Source organism: Siphateles boraxobius, unplaced genomic scaffold (genome assembly GCF_051911475.1).
Source record: "Siphateles boraxobius isolate OS27281-9 unplaced genomic scaffold, OSU_SipBor_1 41, whole genome shotgun sequence".
In the NCBI taxonomy this organism is placed as follows: domain Eukaryota; kingdom Metazoa; phylum Chordata; class Actinopteri; order Cypriniformes; family Leuciscidae; genus Siphateles; species Siphateles boraxobius.
Window position 1 is genome coordinate 40,131,770 of NW_027509042.1, and position 20,726 is coordinate 40,152,495.

The 20,726-nt window shown below is 36.2% G+C and overlaps 1 protein-coding gene across 1 annotated transcript; it reads left to right on the plus strand.

Moving 5' to 3' along the window:
• Positions 1-110: 110 nt before the first annotated feature.
• Positions 111-17,482, plus strand: nhej1 (nonhomologous end-joining factor 1). Its single transcript, XM_077199664.1, has 8 exons — positions 111-177; positions 1,070-1,264; positions 2,511-2,729; positions 4,016-4,154; positions 4,242-4,300; positions 12,666-12,849; positions 16,523-16,605; positions 17,207-17,482. The coding sequence occupies exons 2-8, from the start codon at positions 1,097-1,099 to the stop codon at positions 17,288-17,290; spliced, it is 936 nt and encodes a 311-aa protein (XP_077055779.1). The 5' UTR covers positions 111-177; positions 1,070-1,096; the 3' UTR covers positions 17,291-17,482.
• Positions 17,483-20,726: the final 3,244 nt, after the last annotated feature.

Consider the following 20,726-nt stretch of genomic DNA (forward strand, 5'->3'; position numbering starts at 1 on the left):
ATTACATGACTTGTGTTTCTTTTGAATGTCTCAGAAAAGATGTTGGTCAAACCATGCAACAAAAATATTTTAATTAGTTTTTCGTTTGAAACGATACGGAACTATTCCTCCCGGAACGTTTTAATCATTGTTTGTTTTCATGGGGAACGTGCGTCAGTCGAAACGGCCCCCTTGTTGGTGAGTTGATACTGGTCAATTATTCACCCATTAAAAGTGTAAAACGCTTATTAAAATGTATTATGTTACTGATTGTCTATGTGAAAAATGTACTTACCCGCTGTCAGTTGTTTATACATATCAAATGAAGAGTGACACCTGTCACATTACGTAATAGAATCGAAATGATGTCGATTCAACCATCGCAGTTGGATTAAACCCTTTTAAAGCAGCATCGATTAGCTTAATCATAAATTTGGACACAAGTGCCACAACTTACTAAGAAGATCTGAATCAATATGAAAATTGACCATGTTTATATTGTGGTAACTGCAGTGTATTTTATGGCGCTTATTTTAGACCGATAATAGTGGATAAATCCATGTGATCTTATTTTTATTTATTTTTAATTCTCATTATCTTTTAAATCTCAGAAATCAATCTTTCTATAGAAACATAGTTACATGGGCTTTACTAATATGGTTAGCTACTGTGCATTAACATGTTAAAGTCGACATTAAAACGAAAGTCTTTTCTTCACTAATGTGATTTATATTCGTGTGAACAAGAAAAAGCATGTAGGGCGGGATTTGATTTTGTTAATCAGGAATTGATTGGATCATTGTGGTTTGCTATTGGTCAATCTCCTGAGTGACAAGTAGCCCCGCCCTCGCGCCAGGAAACACTTCATCAGAGAAGAGAAAAGATGTTACTACAAGAGGCAGGGGAAGATATTTTAATCATTTATAAAATAAAATAAAAAAATTATGTGCATGAATAAATAATTTACAATAAATGCTGCAGTATTCCATAAATAAACAAGAATTGTCCATTTTGATTTCATGGTGACTTTAAAACTATTATATTGTTTATATGATATTTTAAATTTACATGTACAATTTGCATGAAATAGATTGTATAACGTGTGCTGTGGGGAAAAATGGAAGCAGCCCTGTTTGCCCTCCCATGGGTGCCAGTGAATATCGCTGGATCTGATCTCCTGGCTAAAGCCTGGTTCGGTGACACACAGTACCGGGTTCTGCTGAGTGACCTGAGCACTGTGTGGGAAGAAGAAATGAACGCAGACGACATCCAGAGTCGAGCACAGGCAAGAATGTACAACACTGCTGGTATCTAGTTGAAGTGCCTTTAATTCAATACTCAATAACTTCAGACCTTCACACTGTAGCATTATGTCAATGCTCACTTAGTTATTTCTGTTCAACTAAAATCAAAATTTAGAATTATGATCATGCAAAACCTATAAGACTCACGGAAATGTGTTTCAAGTTATGTCATCTTTATTTATATTGCGCTTTATACAATACAGTTTGTTTCAGAGCAGATTTACAGTGTTAAAAAGGTAAATATGGATCAATGATGCAAAACAGACTTCAATTCTACTGTAAAGCAGCTCTAGAAAGACAAAAGTTTCATTGGTCAGTTGAAATCAGTTCAGTGTTGATTCAGTTCTGTTCAATAACTGTCTAAAGTTCATCAGTTACACTACCGGTCATACGTTTGGAATAAGTATGATATTTTTAATGTAAAAAAAAAGAGGAAGAATAAGAAAAATCTTATTCTCGCCAAGGCTGAATAAAAAAAAATGTAATGTTGTAAAATATTATTGCTTTTTTAAAATAACTGTTTTCTATTGAATATATATTTATTTAAATTATGTAGTTTATTCCTGTGATGGAAAGCTAAATTTTCAGCATCCAGTCTTCAGTGTCACATGATCCTCCAGAAATCATTCTAATATGCTGATGTGCTGCTTAATTAGTACCAGTTATTATTAGTGCTCAATTATTAAAAATATGTCTTATTATTATCTGTGTCGAAAACAGTTTTTGCTGCTTAATAATTTAGTGGAAACTGTGATATTTCTTCAGGATTCTTTGATGAATAGAAAGTTCAAAAGAAATAGCATTTATTTCAAACTGTAATGTAACATGTATAATATATATTTATGTATATATATTTTTTCTAAATCTTACTTATGGTAGTGTATTACGGTTTCCATATAAAAAATAGGAAGAAGACTAGAAGAGTGATGCTGAAATTTCAGCTTTTCCATCACAGGAATAAATTAATTTTTTAAAAGATAATAAAATAGAAAACTGTTATTTTAAATTGTTATAATATTTCATAATCTTATTGTAATATTAAATGTACTGTACTTTTGATCAAATAAATGAAGCCTTTGTGAGCAGAAGAGACTTCTTACAAAAACATTATTATTCCAAACTTTTGGCTGGTAGTGTATAATGATGGAATATATATATCATTGCATTCTTAGCCTGCCAATATTTCATACTAATTTATTCTATTTTTTCTTTTTCTCCGTATGATAGGATCTGAATAAGCGTCTAAGGGCTCCAACACAGGCTTTTTTCTCTCATCTGTGTTCTGTGGCACGGCCTTCTTTCTCCAGCCAAGATGATGATCCGATCTCTGCTGCACACGTTGCTCTTGAAAGGCATGGCGACAATCTAACAGTCAAACTCAAAAGTGAGCTGGCTGGACTGCCGTTCTACTGGGAGTTCCGCTGCACCACAACACCTGTAGCCGTGGTATGAACCTTCCTTATCTGTTATTGTACCATGGTCTGTCTGAATACTTCATTCTGATTGGCTGGAAGCTGTGCATTAAAACCGTTTAATGCACAGTTAGTTCCAGTCAGTTCAATCTCTGTTCTATATTAATATGCTGCTTTCATTAAAGCGCTCTTATGTATCTCTCATGTATCTCTCTCTCTCTCTCGATAATTAATTCAAACAAATGCTCTAATTAATTTACTCAAATAAATGTAATCTTATCGTAGTACTGTATATCTGTGTCCATCCATCGTACATCTGTAACCGTAATTTTTACCCTTCCGGTCAAATATTATCCGGTCGAACATCAATAACAGTTTGAACTTGTCAATGCTGGCAAATGACCATGGTATAAGATGGTTAATTCACAGCTAGCTGTACATTAAATGATTTAAATGAACTCGGCTTCATGTCCGGTTGGTTTTTGTCTCCAGCTAGCCATGGATTATCCCTTTATACCACAGGGTTGTTGAATGCTTGATTCTGATTGGTTGCCGAATGCTCTAAGGTGTGCAATCATTTCCCAGTAAACGCACAGCTATGAAGTAGTTCCAGGTCTTTAGACTGCATTACAGTTCAATTTAACATTTAAATACATTTTACTAAATGGGACATTTTATTGAACTTTTATTTTTATTTCATTGAAAAAAGAAAAAAAAGTTTGTTAAAAAAATATAATGAGAATATGGAGCTCATACGCAAGGGGGAAAAAAACCCACAATTTTTATTCAGAGCCCCAAACTGAGCAAAATATGCAATTTGGTGCAGTTGCTGATATTTATAAGACCAAGAAGTAAGATGAAATTCTGATTCTGCTTGTACTGTAAATCAATGAGATCTTTATTACAGTATAGCAGCCTAATTGCATAAAATACATTTATGAGTAAAGCAAATTACGTATGGATAATTAAGTTAAGTTGCAAACCGAAGTTGCAGAAGTGGATGTTCATCTTGAAATATAACTAACAATAAGTTATTCTTACATTTACTTTATAAAAATCTTTGAAGATTTCACAGCAAAAGACACATGAACCACAACCTGAAGGTGGACATTTTTAGAATCATAAATCTAACTAAAAGGCCTTTCACTTGTGAAAAAGTATACATTATCATTAACCAGATGGCAGAAGGAATGTAGTGTACAAAAGGTAAAGTTTTGATCATTTAGAGGCCTTTATTGATCAAATATGATACAGTAGGTGTCCAAATAGTTTTTGTGTGTTATCTCCTATTTTTTTACAGTTATCTCACTTGTGTGTCAGGTGTGCAGGCAGCTGGTGCGCCCCCTGCTGGCAGTGAGTAGAGTCCTGCAGCGGCAGGTGGAGGATCTGGCTGTTCTTCTGGCTCGGAAAGATGCTGAAATACAGGACTATCAGGAGAACGGAGCTGTCCTGAGTAGAGGTAACCATCGCATTTGCAGTTGTGATGCATATTCTCTTGCGTCTGTTTTTAGCTCGCTGACGCTCATCTTAAACTCTGCCCTCGCAGCCAGACTACAAACAGAGGCGTTTGACGTGCACCAGTACAGGGAGAACTTCTTCACACAGGTGCGAAGCATTTTTACTATCAGTCTCCTGCTAAATTTAGTCAGTCAGAACTAGCATGCATGTGACACCATGATTGCTGTTACACGTATATGAACTGAACCAGGGCACTGTGCTGCTTCTAGGGTTTGTTATGAGAGAGGGAAAAGTGAAAGCTAGACAGGAAGAGAGACTGGATCTCTGTTTGACTTAGAGCTGAGGGTCACCACACACACACCCACACACACACACACGCACACACACATTCATACAAACACAGTGTATAATTAGGCTGTGGTGTGGTTTGTTGAACTCAAAGAGTGTTTGCAGTGACAGCTCTGATGTAGCATTGCCTCACACTGAACTGGCTATTGACTGGATGTTTTTTTAAAATTTATTTTCCCCTCATAGTCGTGCGTGTGTGCGCGTGTGTTTTGAGAATTTCCTGCTTTTTTGGTGATGTGTGTGATTAGGACTTGGCCATATGATGGAGATGGACCGTTATGCCATGGTAGATGTACAGTGGGATCCAAAAGTCTGAGACCATGCACTTTTAAAAATGTTGCTATTTTTCAAAATAAATTATTTTTTTGATTGCAAAAACTATTATCAGTTTACAGTTTGAATGAAAATTTTAATTTAAAAGTTAAGTTGACTTGAGAATGATCCAAAAATAAATTCTGACCATTTGTACAAAGCAGGGTTAATATAACGAACAAAAAAGCTAAAACATTTCTGTTGCTTGAAATAAAATAAAGATTAATAATTATTAACTTTCATAATTATTTTAATTTCAGCAAGTTGCCAAAAGCAACATTTCATATTTTCTTTTTGTTTAACTTTATGTATTAAAATAACTCAAATTAAAAACGAATCAACTATATAGACATATTTAAAAAGAAAAATAATAAATAAAAATCACTGCATACCTTCATATTTAATGGGTAATTTCATTTTATTCTTGTGATTAAGTATGTTGACAAGTTGCTTAATTCATAAAATAATTAAAATGAATTCAACTAAAGTTAACTAAAACTTAATCCATGAAATGGAACCCCTGAAGAGTTCTATTTATGAAGCGCCTGACGGAACCCTTTAAGGGTCTATATAGAACCTTTTCTTTTATATAGAACTACTCATACCAGGGTTTTGGTCACACCACCACCGCTAAGCAAGATTGCCAGTCTCTCACGCTTCTGACCACTCTTCCTTACTGTCATTACAAACACACTGACCACAGTGGGAGGAGCCAAACCCTGCAGGCATATATTTGTGTTTATTCTCTTGATGAGTAATGTTCTTGTGACTGAATCACTGAGTTATTTATTGTATTCAGCCATGAGCTTTAATTTCAGTGCTGGCAGCCGTGTTTTCTGCGTGAGGTGAGTCCTTTGATAGGTGTGTGTTTGATCTCAGTCCGTGTGTACGTGCGAATCCACCGTTATTTCTCACTGGCCTGGTGAATGTGCAGGCAGATATGTGTGACTTGACTTGGTGGTGTGAGAAAAGGATATGAGTCTACTCACCCACTCACTGTACAGTAGCAAACACTGAGATATAGTCGTCCCTTAAACTGCTGCCATTGCTCCATAACTTTCTTTCACAGCTGGTTATCAAATGATCAGATATTATCATTTTTACATATACACACAGAGTCAGTAAGATTTTTTTTCAAGGAAATTCATAATTTTATTCAGCAAGGAGACATTAAATTGATCAAAAGTACCAGTAACGGCATTAATAATTTTGAACGTTCTATTAATTAAATCATTTAGAAAAAATATATAATGCACGATTTTTCTGATGAATTAAGAAACACAATCAAATTTATTCGAATAAATTATTTTAAAAAAATGGTTTGACTTGACTGGATGAATTTGCGTTTTGAACGAATCTCTTGAATGAATGATTGACTAAAACATTTTTTACCAGTCACTTGTTGCCACCTACTGGTGTAACGATGTTATTGATAGAATCTTTTTTTGAAGCATCAAGTTACTTTCAACACTTAAAAAGCTGTTTCATACCTATAAGTGGCATGCTCTCTCTGGGTCAGCGGCAGCTCAAACACAGATTTTAACGTTCGCTGTGATCATGTTTGTCAAATAGCCGAATCGTTGTCATTTAGGCATAATATCATGTGGGTGTTTGAATCGAGATTGCGATTAATTGTGCAGCTCTAGTATCATGGTTTCCACACAAATATTAAGCAGCACAACCTTTTTTAAGATTATAATGATAATATTTCTTGATTTCTGAAGGATCATGTGACACTGAAGACTGGAGTAAAAAGATTGGTTCATTATTTTTTGACATCACATAAATAAATTACATTTTAGAATATATTTAAAGTTTGAAAACTTGATATTTCACAATAATACCAAGTACTATTGTAATAATACTTGTTAATAATATTTTTTTTTACTGTATTTTGATTAAATAAATGCAGTCTTGGTGAGTAAAAGACTTTTAAAAGTCTTACCGATCCCAAACTTTTGAAAGGTAGATTATCATACTAGTGTTTTTACGTCATAATTTACACTACATGCAAATTCTGCACATGGAAACAATTGAATCGACTGTTAGATTGATATTTTTAACATTTAACATGTAACATTTTACAATAAGTTTACATTAGTTAACTACATTAGTAAACACGAACAAACAATGAATGATATTTCTACAGCATTTATTAATCTTAGTTCATGTTTATCTGAACATTTAACGTCAAAAGTTGTATTTGTTAACATTAGTTAATGCACCTTGAACTAACTTGAACAAAAGTTCATGGTTTAAGGTTTAAATCACAGGTTAAAAGGTTAAAAACATTAAAGGTTAATAAACGCTCTAAAATATATTGCTCATTGTTAGTTAATATTAGTTAGTTTATGCATTAACTACTGTAATGTTAACAAATGTCACCTTATTGTTAAGTGTTACCAGATTTATTTATTGCCATTATTTTCTATAGCAGAAAATACTTGTGTCTATTGAAATGTGAGCTTGCACGTTATTTGATTTTTTGGGACATATCGAAAGTCATTTGACTGCTGCTGTCTCGCAATACAATGGGAAATTCCACTCCACACTGAAGAATCATTTAAGACCCAAGTCAGAATTAAAATGAAGGCGTGTTTGGAAAAATGTCTCACTGAAATGCCAAACAAACATAGCAAGTCTCTGGAAAAATGGAGTCCGTTCTTGAGATTCCTGATCGGCAGAAGCCTGGTTGAGAGTGTGTTTGATGGATGGATGGATGGATAGGCCTGTTTGAAATGCTGTCTTTTGGCGGTCGAAACTTAAACGAGGACATGTTCCCATGAGTTTGTGAAGTTGAGTTTGAAAGACTGCGGATGTCTACCCCACCGGTGACGCATGCTCAGGTTCTTGAGGGGAGAGAAGAGTGTGAACGTTTACTTTGTGTTTTCAGTAGGCGTGTGTACTTTGCTTAATTAACACAAAGACTTGTTTTAGGGTCCATATTAGTGAACGTGCTGTCCTCTATGCCGGTCCTTTCGGGTTGAATACATTTCTGTGTTAATGTGTTTCAATGACGCCAACTGTTGGTTTTTTAGGGTTGAAGCATAAAAAAAAGCATTTGACCCGGTGAGAAACCAGTTTTGGTTTGGCACTGATGGAGTGACCCTTCCCACTGCCACACAGACCCATCCAGCTTACTGAACCTAAAGACCAGCAAAACACCTCAAACCCGCCTGTGTCTGAGACATATAATATAGATGTCCTACCGTTCAAGAGATTCTGCTCACTAAGTCTGCATTTATTTGATCAAAAATACAGTAAAAACAGTAACATTGTCAAATATGATTACAATTTAAAAGAACTGTTCTATTTGAATATAGTTTAAAATTATTATTTTTTCCTTCAAAGGTAAAGCTGAATTTTCAGCAATCATTACTCCAGTCCTCAGTTTCACACGATCCTTCAGAAATCACTCTAATATGATGATTTGCTGCTCAAGAAACATTTCTTATTATTATCAGTGTAGGTTTTTTGCTGCCTAATATTTTTGTGGAAACCATAATACATTTTTTAGGATTCTTTGACTATTGCTTCTATCATCCGTCAAGTATAAAGTCTGATCACTAAGGAGATTAACAACAATTTGGTAAATCATCTCTGTCCACAGCACTGCTTGTACGGGACGAATTATGCACCAGTGTTTAATACTTATAGGTTTAGGGGGTTGACTTCTGTATCCTCTTTTTGTGAGATTAGTGTTAGGGCTTGTATTTTGTTCTCCTCTGGCTGTTCAAGCTTGCTACATGCGAAGCATCATCCATCTATTCTGAGTGGGACTGCAGGATAAATAACACAAGAATGAGGAATTTAAGCCTTCTGTGACTTAAAAATGTAAGTCATTGGTGTTTCAAACTAAAATAAGTTTCCCATTGTCTTTACAAGATACTTCATGTGTCATAGTATGTAGGTTTCTTTAGATTACTTTTAGCAAATCATAAATGATGTTAATTCTCACCAGACTGTAAATGTGAGAGGGGTGTAGTATATCGTTCTATCTATGTATACTACCTTTCAGAAGTTTCGTGTCAGCAAGATTTGTTTTTAAATAAATCAATGCTTCTATTCTGCAAGTATACATTAAATTGATCAAACGTGACAGTAAAGACATTTATAATAAGTGCTGTTCTTTTGAGCTTCGTGCTGTTCATCAAAGAATCTTGAAATGAATGTGCCATGTTTTCCACAAAAATATTAAGCTGCACAACTGTTTTCAATATTGATAATAGTAGTAAGCACCAAATCGGCATATTAGAATGATTTATCAAGGATCATGTGACATTGAAGACTGGAGTATGATGCTGCTGATGCTGAAAAAACGAAAATTATAAATTAATTGTAAATTAAATGTAATCAGACAGTTGACTGGATAGCCAGATTAGCCACTGACTTCCAAAGTCTGTGGCGAACCGTCAACTGGTTACCAACATTTTTTTAAATATCTTCATTTGTGTTCAACAGAAGAAAGAAGTTCAATACAGATTTGGAACAACATGAGGCTGAGCAAATGAAGACAACATTTTCATTTTTAGGTGAACTCTCCCTTTAAAGGTTTTTACTGAACCATGAATGCCAATAAAGAACCTTTATTTTTAAGACTGTAGTATGGACTAAGCAGGATTTGGTGGGAGTTTTTGGGTAAAGTTGGGGGAAACATGTACCCCATTACTCCCACACTCTTGTGTGAATGTGTGTTTTATTGTTAGACACTAGGATCTGTCAGGTGTCCATGCCTTAATTCCAGCTGAAGCTCAAGACATCTCCCTGTAACTGAAGCTTTTGGCTCCTGGCCTTTATAATCGCCTCAATCTGATAACCCTGAAAGTCAGTCAGGACCGCTTGAAGAGGTCAGATGTCTCTGGTTCTGTTATTCCTTCTCCCTCCATAGCTCTGCTCCAGTTTTCCACAGGGTGAGCTCTGATCTGTAATTAGTTAGCTGTAGCTGGGCTGTGGTTTACTCTGCTTACTTTGAACCCCTGAGAAGAGCTGCCCTGCCAGCCAGAACAAGAGTAACATCCCGTCAAACACGAGGCCCTCTCGTAATCGATGGAAACGTCATAGAAAATGTAAAAATGCATAGCAAAAAGAGATGATAACTTCTGGAGGAAGTGTTGAGGTGCTTTCCCATTGTTACCATGATAGCCTAACCTTATCCCATGGTTATCAAGCTGTTGCTATGTGGTGTTTGGTTGGTGTGTTGCTAAGCAGTTGCTAGGGTTTTCTGGGAGGTTGCTTACTGGCCCAAGATAAAAAAAATATGACTCAGACCCTCATATATTTTACATCTGTGGGAGTTTTTACCTGTTTTATTGTCTGCCCACGCTGTGAAAATTGTCCAGTCATGTAGAAAGGTAAACACACCTCTCCTCAACAAGCCACATCATTTGTAAATAGTTTGTTCAAATCCCTAATCTATGTATGATAATAATGTGATGTTTGTCTTAGTACACACCACTAATAAAGAAAACTAAGGAGTGTGAGAGAGAGGGTGAACTGAGAGAAAGAGGTAATAGATATTTTTAGGAGGAGGGGTTTGACTGAATGAGAGCGAGGACAGATTTATAGACGACTATAAAATGAAGCTCTTCTCTGGGTTTAATACATGATGCCCATTTAAGACTTCACCTGTCTTTATTTGTTTCCCTAAAGAGAGTGCGTGTGTGTGTGTGTGTGTGTGTGTGTGTGTGTGTGTGTGTGTGTGTGTGTGTGTGTGTGTGTGTGTGTGTGTGTGTGTGTGTGTGTGTGTTGCTTTATTTTGGCTCAAAATCAGTTTATAAAGGAAAACGTGCTCAATTTCTTCCTCAGTTTACTGTTACAGGTTTTGGGGTGGCAATTCTTTTTTTGTTTAGTTATATTTATCTAAATGAAACCCTGTCAAGGATAAGTCTGGGTGTTTTTTTGTTTAATATCATCAACATTTTTGATACCATTGAAATTTCAATATCACACAAAAGACTAATACTTGTCTACATAAAAAAAAAGAAAAAATGAACTCATGCTTACAAGTAAACAGTCAGTGATAACAATAAATATACTTCAATAGACTAAAGGTTTAACCTAAAGGTTAAGTCGCAATTTTATAAAGTAGTAGTATGTCTCAATATTTTACTACATACTACTACTAACACAAAACAAGAATTGGGACACTCTGAAATCTTCCATTAGAATCTATTGGTTTAGAGTTCTTCCACAAACCGCCAAAAACTAGCCAATGCTGTTTACCAGCTATGAATAGGTGTATCAACATGATGCACTAACACATGAACCGCTTTTTCCTGACACTTCCCCGCTTTGACGCACACAGATGATGGTGTTTGTGTAGATTATCTGGCCTGGTATCGGTGTGATTGTGTAGCTTTCATATTTCAGTTTTACCTATGCTTTTTCTGAAACAAAAAACGTAATTGATCAATTGATATGACAAGAAGAAGTAAAAATGAAAAGGAGAAATGATTTAAGGGGAGGCAGGAAGTGCACACTCATGAACTGTGGCTTCTCTCCTCACATTGCCCTCTCTGTCCCCAAAGAGGAACTCAAAGCATTCATTTATTTTTATGATATTTCAACAAACAAATAATAAAAATAAATCAATGTAAACCCCAAACGTCTACACGTATATTTAGGGGCCCTTCATTCATCTAGTGGTCACCAATCTCACCAGGTCAATATTTTGCCAGCTAATTTTGAGAATTTGTCCTCTCTGTTGTGAAAGAGAATGTGTTTGGGGAATGTGTGAATGCAGTAATCTTTACCATTACCCTGTTAAACTTCTTTTTTTCTTTTTCATTTGCATATTTGACATATCATGACAATTAAGAACAATTCACTCCCAAATTCTCATGATCATAATGCATACTTTTAAGGTATTTTTTAAAAAACGATTCATTTTCCTCAGGCAAAATTAAATTAAATTCTTTACTGAGATAAAGTATTAGTGTTTGACTATTCATGTGATCTCAACATGTTGGCCACATTTACATAGAGTAAAACAGCTTCTTTCAGGCAAATGGTATGACTGGCTTCATCTTATGTTTCAGATTATATCTTTTTTTTTATGATTACTATTCATTTCTTTTGGTGTATATATCAATGCTTATATATCAGTGTATATATATATATATATATATATGTATATTTTGTGCATTTTGTAAATTCATTTTCTTTTTCTTTTATTAGATATGTGACAAGATTTAAAAGAAAAAATAAATTAATACCTTTGTCAACAAGTGATAGAAATCTTTTGCAACATTATAAATGTTTGGACTATTTCAAATAGATGCATTGCTGAACTTTCTATTCATCAAAGAATCCTGAAACATATTACAGTTTCCACAAAAGTATTTAGTAGCAAAAAACACAGTTTTCTACATTGATAATAATAAGAACTATTGTAAATAATTGAGAACTTATAATAATTTATAAAATAATTGACAAAATCAGCATATTAGAATGATTTCTGAAGGATCATGTGACTGAAAATTCAGCTTTGCATCACAGGAGTAAATGACATTTTAAAACACATTAAAATAAGAAACAGTTTTGCTGTTTTTAGAAGAAGTCTGTTACACACACTACAATTTCATATCCATATATACACGCACATCCCCTTTTCCAAAGTAATTTTCCATTTAAAATAAGTATATTTAGAAGAAGGGGTTTGACTGAATGAGAGCGAGGACAGATTTATACGACTATAAAATGAAGCTCTTCTCTGGGTTTAATACATGATGCCCATCTAAGACTTCACCTGTTTTTATTTGTTTCCCTAAAGAGGGTTGCTTTATTTTGGCTCAAAATCAATCTTCTCTTTCTTTATGGTTTGGTCATTCTTTCTCTTTTTTTTGTCTCTTAGATTGTTCCACAGATTGGTGTGACGCTGGACAGTTTGGGTTTTGACTCAGAGATGCAGGCCCTGTACATGGCCGTGAGCTCGGGGGAAACAGGTCAGAAACGTAAACGCTCTCCTCACAGCAGCCCTGCAGCAGAAGACAACCACGTCGCTGAACATCACGCACCTGATCACCTACAAATCACAGGTTCCCAGACACTGAGCATTCAGACGCAAAAGGAATAATTCCAAACCCATATGTCTGTCTCTCCTGTGGAACACAAATGGAAATGCAGAATGTCCTGGCTGCGCTTTTCCTTAAAAGAAGTATGTAATGGGAGCTTTTACGCTTCAACATTACCCACAGAGAATTGGCACCTGTTGACGTGTAAGGTGAAGTTTAACATTAGTGGTATCAAATATCATTGGCTGTTGCTGTGTCTAGTGACCAAACATTATGAACGAAAATTTGGTGTGATGCGTCTTAAGGTTCCACATTTTAATAGACATATGTAAGTTTATTCTTAAAACCAGGGTTAGGTGCTTCTACATCAGTGTTATTCACCTATCATTCCCCTCTGATTTTAGGGATTAGTTATGGGCAGTGTTAGGTTTAGACAGGAATCTTGTTCCAGGATCAACAAAATATGTTGATCCAGGAACATGTCTTACCTGGCAAATCACATCAAAACACTAATTAATATGTTTTTAATGACACCTGAGATGTTTCTGTCTCTCCATTGAAAGTCCAGGTAACCACAACTTAGAAGATACAAAAAGGTCATTAAGGAATCGTAAAACCAGTCCATATTTCCCCACAGGTTACTGCCTGTCATATCTCTTCACAAGAGATATGATTGATTTATGATAAACAGATTTAATTTATTATCAGTTTTATTTACATCTAAACAATGACCGACCTGCATACATGGAGCAGATCACATATGGCAAGCACAGAAGCTCAAACATGGCAATGATGCGCGCACTCTGTGTGTTTATGTGTGATGAATTTGGATTCGTGGGTGATCTATCCCTTTAAAGTAACACCAGGTAACTTTTCAACCTTCATAATATATTTCCAAGTCTCTTGTGATGGTACATCGACTTACAATAGGTTGAATGACACGTCTGCCATAGCCTGACGGGGTCTGTAGCGTTTTTAATCGTACTTTTAAACTTCGGGTTTCGGGTAGTAACCGGCGAACAAAGAGAACTACAAAACTCGACTGCTTTACGGCATATACGTCACTTCCACCACCACCCCCACTTCCTAAAAATCGCAGGGCTGTCAAGTGTCACGCATTGAGCGTGAAAGTCACTCATTTCGGTCTTTTGTCACGCTCTCCCGCCACACATTGTATTTCTCACGCTGAAAAACTATTTGTAATATATTTAATATGCCGCAGCGCCCAAAACTTTGGCCGCGCCGCTCTCACTGTGGAACAGGCATGAATTCAAGCGCGTCTCCTCTGGTGTTGTTCGTCTGGTGTTGTTAGCCAATCAGAAAATAGCACTATTGTATCTGGGTAACATTTAACGCAACAACCAATGACACCCCGTAGTCTGGGGTGTTTTTTTGTCTGCCTGACTATGTTACGGAAGCTATCTTGTCCTCCGTTTATCTTCATGAATCAGGTAATGATTATTTGTCTTGCCTCAAGCTATAATGCAAATCGATTTGTAAAATTTGCAGATTTATTTATGGTAGCTTGATATTATAATATTGACGATATATGGTTATTATCTACCACTCAAACATTGCATTGAAGTATCATATAGATTCAGTAAAACGGTAACCAATAGACTAGGCTACTATATTGACACTGGCTTGTAAACATGATCATCGCGATCATTTGTCGTTAGAAAAAAAATAAAACCCATGAAATTATATTCATATGACATGCTGAAATATATGCCACTGTACCTGGAATGCAGACATTTCACACGCGACGCAAGCAGAACACCTGCATGTGACCTCCTCCTACAGTGTTCAGGGCTATCATGGTTGTCAACAAATGCACGATGACAGAGTTTACGACAGTAGTAGAGGACAATACTGTTTCCCAACTGCAGGGGGACCCCGAGAGCTAAAGTTACCTGGTGTTACTTTAATAAGATTTGACAGTTGCTGTGGCAGGCGTTATTTGGTGTTTAAATTATGCTTAAAGGGGCTATGAATTTTCATGTATTAATCGGTTTTTGCATTGCCAATGTTCAACAGCTTGTAACAAAACCTAAAAAAAACGAGACCTTCCCCGACTTCCTTGGTGTGGTATCTGTCAGGAGTTAATAAGCAATAAAGCACACGAGACAGGAGCAGCGAACTTCATCCATCTTGGATGAATCATCTTTTTTTCAAAATAGTAGTCCATAATATAATATACTTATGAATACAACCCTGGGTTGTCTATGAGACTGATTTTTATGTGAAGGACTTGGGCCAGATTCACCGGGAAAAGGAAAAGTATGTGACGGTTATGCACGCTCCAAGAGCCTTTCTTCCGTTCTATGACACACAAAATGCTTATACAATATTTAGTCTAATGCTGAAAGAGCTATTGTGTATTGTAATGTATGTGTCATGCAAAGTAAAGGGATTCAATCAAACTATAATCTCCCACAACCAGATAGTCTATAGTCTCAAATATAGTTTATAATCAAATTATAACTGTGTAATTTTAATTGTAGTTTAAAAGTAGCATTTAATCTGTCAACATGATGCCAGTGAATTTCAGAACTGTTGTAAACATCCACATCGCTATGAGCAGATGCTTTCTTAACTCCTGTTGTCTCACCGCTGTCACTTTTGTCATCTGTTCATTCAGTTATTGAGGAAAGTGCACAGCACATATTTACACATTCATCTAACCGTCGCTCTCATCAGCGTGGACAAACGCTGTACCTTAACACTATATCGCTGCAAAGGTATTTGCAACTTCTTTTTACTTCTAAGCAAAAACGAAAAAGCATTCCGCCGTGAGTATAACGGGGTATTGAATTGTGTTCAGTCTCTTGTGCGTTACGTGTGCGAGCAGAAGCAATATGTGGCTGTCTGCATTGCAGTTCACTTAACGGCCTCCGGTGTCGCTAATAACAAGGGTTTCATAGGCCTCGTTCACACTGCAGGGGCTTAATGCTCAATTCCGATTTTTTGAAAAAATCCGATTTTTTTGCAAGGCCGTTCACATTTCCAATTAAATGCGACCTTTTGTGATCTCCTGTGTGAACGTGAATGTGAAATGACCCAGAAGTGGCCCGCATGCGCAGAAGAGTACTCAACGGTCAACAACGTCACTTGTTGTTTGCGGAAGTAGCTTAACGGCCTGAATAGAGCTGTCCCCCCAAATATTAATTAAATCAGAAACCTCGCTTCCCTTCCATTGACTGGTCTCAGCATCGTCCGCCATAGTTGTTGTTTATCTTCTCATTCCCGCCTACTTCAACGCAGAATTATGACGTTTGTCGCATATCAATGACATGTGGGTCGGATACATGTGACCTGGCCGTTCAGATTGAAGTCGCATTACAAAAGATTGGATACATATCCGATTTGGACCACATACCCAAGTGGCCTGGGTCGCATTTGAAAAGATCGGATCTGTGTTGTTCAGACTGTCATTGAAAGATCAGATACAGGTCGCATAGGGGCAAAAAAATTGGAATTGGGTCGTTTCAGCCTGCAGTGTGAACGTAGCCTTAATTCTACATATAACATTGTTAAATTACGGTTGCTCACACAAAACTGTTGTATGGCTTTGTATGGAACACCTTTATGGTACTTTTTGTCTCCTCGTGTTCCACAGATGAAAGGTTATATTGGTTTGGAACAACACGAGGTTGAATAAATGATGACAGTGGTGTTTGTCTTGTTTGCTGTGCAGATGTGGCATCTTCACTGGCTTCTCAAGAACAGAATAATGTCAAAGGATCATCAGGAAGAACTCTGGTGGCAGATAGGAAACAGGTTTGGTCTTTTCCAAACTAGTTGTTTCTATCGTTATACTTATTCTTGTCAAAATTTAACAAAATAAATATTAGATTAATTCTTTCGGAGAACAGTAGTGCCATGAATCCTGTGCTTTAAGTTTAGAGAACATGTGAGCTGACTTGTTCAACTCCTCATTGTACAGTGAACCCAACATTGCTGATTTTCAGGCTGGTAAAGTTTGACCACTATGTTTGTTATTAGAGGCTCTGGAAGTTCGACAAAAAAAGACCTGTGTTCTTCAGGGCAACTTTAATATTAATCTGAACAGGCTACAAATTGTAACTCCCCTTGATATGATTAAAGTACAATTCTGAGTTAAATATAAATTAAGCTCAAACAGAACCTATGTACAAAAACGCACCTAAAATAGATGTCTCTGGGGCAGCCGTTGCATGCTTTCCCCCTAGACTTGCATTTAACTGTCAATGATTTTTTTCGATTCACGAATTGAGCTACAAGTCAAAATCATTTCCTGCGGTAATAAAGAGGAATGCTAGAGATTAAAGTTGAAATTATAAGCAGTTTCCCTGAATATTCCTTCAAGGGAACTAAAACCAATTCTGAATGATTCCTTCAGACTGTTCCTTCAACTGCTGCTGGTTCTGAGGAACGTTCCAGCTCACGGGTGAAGAAGAAGAAAGCAGTTGGGCTTTTTCGGTGACAATTCAGGCCTCTGAATCAAATGGCACCACATATGGACACTTTTATTTTCTGAATTCTTTTAAACATTTTTATTCTTCTTAGGTTGTATTTGTAATTGATTTTGGACATTTTAGTGTTGTTTTTTATTGTGTATGCCCATCTTAAAGTTTTTGTGTATTAAAAGTACTGAATAAAATATTTCTTTCCTTAATACGCACTCTCTAGGTCAATTGGTATAGGGTTAATATACTCTCAGCCTCAGATGTCACTTCCACAAAATGGGAGAAGAAAGTCATCGTGTTTACTCCTGAGACAATGAGCGCTTATCAGGTTCAACTAAATGCGTATGTTCAACTAAAAGTTTGCGAAGTTCACGGCATAGAGTCTTTAAAAGACGTCCAAGAGTTTTGCCAGTTTGTTATCGTCACGCCGTTCTGTTATTGTAGGGACCTCGACTTTACATTTTCACGCCCCTATACGTGATGCTGAACAAAGCAAACTGTGATTGGTTGCTTTACATGTAAGTCAGGCAGCCTTTTGGGTGTTCCTTGGCCAATGAAAGCTGCTGTAAGTCTGAAGGTCTGGCTACGTGAGACTAGGGTTGATGTACTGGGTTTACATCATTACTACTGGGTTTAATGCAGTAGAAAGTCAAGATGCACATGTTTTTATCAGTCTGTTGGGGGGAACAACATTGGCTACGTTTACATGTACAACTTTTGTTTCAATCGGACTGAAAACATTCAGATTGATGAATCCGAATGTCACACAAGCTTCAAATCGGAATTGATTTTTTACGTGCACACACTGCACAAATATACAGTTTCCCGCTGTTTGCGCACAATAACCATTCTCTTACATTGGTTCTTTATTTGGTCCTGCTCCACTTCACAGACGCTGAGTGAAAGGAGAATTTTAGAGTAACGTGACACTCATTTATATGACACTTTATTCAACAGGAAGAACAGCTCGTTCCGCACGTCATTACGCTATTTCTACGTCATTGCACATGCGCAGTCCTTTCAGTTTCGGTTTTCAATCCGATCTAGTTTTTACATTTCCTCTCGATCGGATTAAAAGAGGAATAAACCACCAATTTCAATCCGGTCGAAATTTAATTCGGATCGAGCTCAATCCGATCGATTAAGGTGTTTACTTGAAGGCATTTCAGGCCGATTGAGCCGTCAATACGATTACTAATGGATTATTTGGTTGCATGTAAATGTATAAAACAAAGTTTGGCATTAGATGTTCAGAGTTTAGTTTGAGGTCTTTACTAGGAAGTAAATGGGATATCCTTGAGCACATATGTATGTTCTGCATCATTTTTCGGGTCATGGTCCATAAAATCATCTGGAAATTCTAACCACGATCCCAACACACATTTTCCTCTATTTTCTTTGGTTTTGTCTGTGCCTTTGTTTGAATAAGCCACCACTGTTACACGCCGTTCTATAATCTTAGTGTTGTTCATTTATCCATCCCTAAACATGACATGTAAAGCCAATTGTGGTTACTTGTTTTACGTGTTAGCCAGATGCCTCGTCCGTGTCAAAATAATCTGTGAAGTGGACCAGACATCATGCCAATAGTACAGTCTAACTGCTAGACTACTTTAAGACCTGCTGAATTAAATATGAAGTACAAAATGCTTTAAATCTAGTTCTAGACTGACACAAGATACTTTTTACTGTATTTTTGCTATCCACATATTATTTTCTGATGCCTGGCCAAAACACTCTCTAATTAAAATGTATTCAGCAATACCAGTAACATCTTCAAGCTGTCAACAGTGTGGTCACAGCGGACCAGAAAAAAATGTCTACGCCACTGAAGGAGACACAGCACTGTCATAATTTTTCCTACCAGTATCATTTGGTAATAGTTCTGGCATTTAACTGGTGATTCGTCTTCAGTGGAGAAGCCATTAGTGTTATTTTAAAGACATTAGAGTTCCTGGGAAGGACGGCTCACCATGTCTTGTCTCCAGTGTCTGTCAGTAAAACTAAAATTGACCACCAATCACTGCACTTCTCATGGACACTTGTCTATTTTCTAGTGATGTTCTGCCTGTGTGAGAAGTTTATTATTATTATTAAAACATTTTTTATCTAGCATTCTACAACACATTGAAGGTCACTATTGATTCATTTTTTTTCTTTATTAAAAATGTGTCTATAAATATGAATTTAGCATTAGTAGGAAATCAGGTAAATGTCTTTTAAACATCAGGAATTAATGGAAAGCAAGTCGATTCATAATTATTAATTGCCGCATTGATCTTTTTCATGCTGAGAGGTAGGACACTTGTTCTGATTGATTACGATCATTAAACACTGCTATTATGAGCTAACATGTCATGAACCATGTCCATATTTCTGATAGCCTCATTTGGCAAAATTCTACTTTTAAGAATAAAATTGCTAGATTTTTTTTTGAATTTCAAGTATATTTTCTCAATTCTATAAACTACTGTCCCTCTTTTGCTGATGATCTATCCTACTTTAATTTAAATAAGTGTTCTGTCACAAATCTACCAAAAACCTCCCACTTTCCCATATCCCGCTTTTTCATAGTCCACCTTGACCAAATCAATTTACAAATCAGTTTAATAACAAGTATATATAAAAATAATACATTTTTAATTGTACAAATTTCTATCTTAAACAGAAAATTGCTATTTCAATTTGTTTATAGAATTATAATATAGAAACCATTTGCAGAACTGTCCCACTTTTGCTGATGATCTGTCCCATTATAACTTTTCCCATTTTGTTCCATCTCTAGTCTACCAAGACTGTCCCACATTTCTTGTCTTTGTTTTTGTGTGCATGGTCTACCTTAACAAAATCAGTTTATAAATAAAAGGTAAACGCAGAAAAATTGTATATAATCAATTGACTTTCAAAAGTAAAAGTGGACAAATAAAAGTTGGAAATAAACAAAATACTATAATAATTGCATTAATTATGTTAAGTATTAAGGTTAATATAATTTCAATTGTTTAATAATGAGCATCAATAAAAAAATATAAACAAAATGTATTGTTTTTAAATACTCAAAAAAAAAACATTTTAAATTGTGGTTTATTGTGGTGGTGTTGGTGGTGGGGGATTATAATATAAACATCAATTGTAATTGGCCATATAAAATATTCAGTGTAATAGTTGTGTGAGTGAAGAAAAGTTGTGTGAGTGTATGTGTGTTTAAGTACTCCACGTGTGCTGACGTACCGTTGACAGGCAGTACAGCATTGCTGCTCGGGTTCAAAAGACAGGACACATCAGGGTCCGAGAGTCCAGACTTGTAATGCGCCTGCTGTTTGTCTCGCGTCTTGGCAGCCGCCGGTTGCGGTGCAGGGGGAGAGCAGCAACAGCAGCAGCAGGGCTGATAAAGAGGAGGGCAGAGACAGACAGAGGGCAGGACTGGCAGGGTGCGGCTGCTTCAGTAGCATC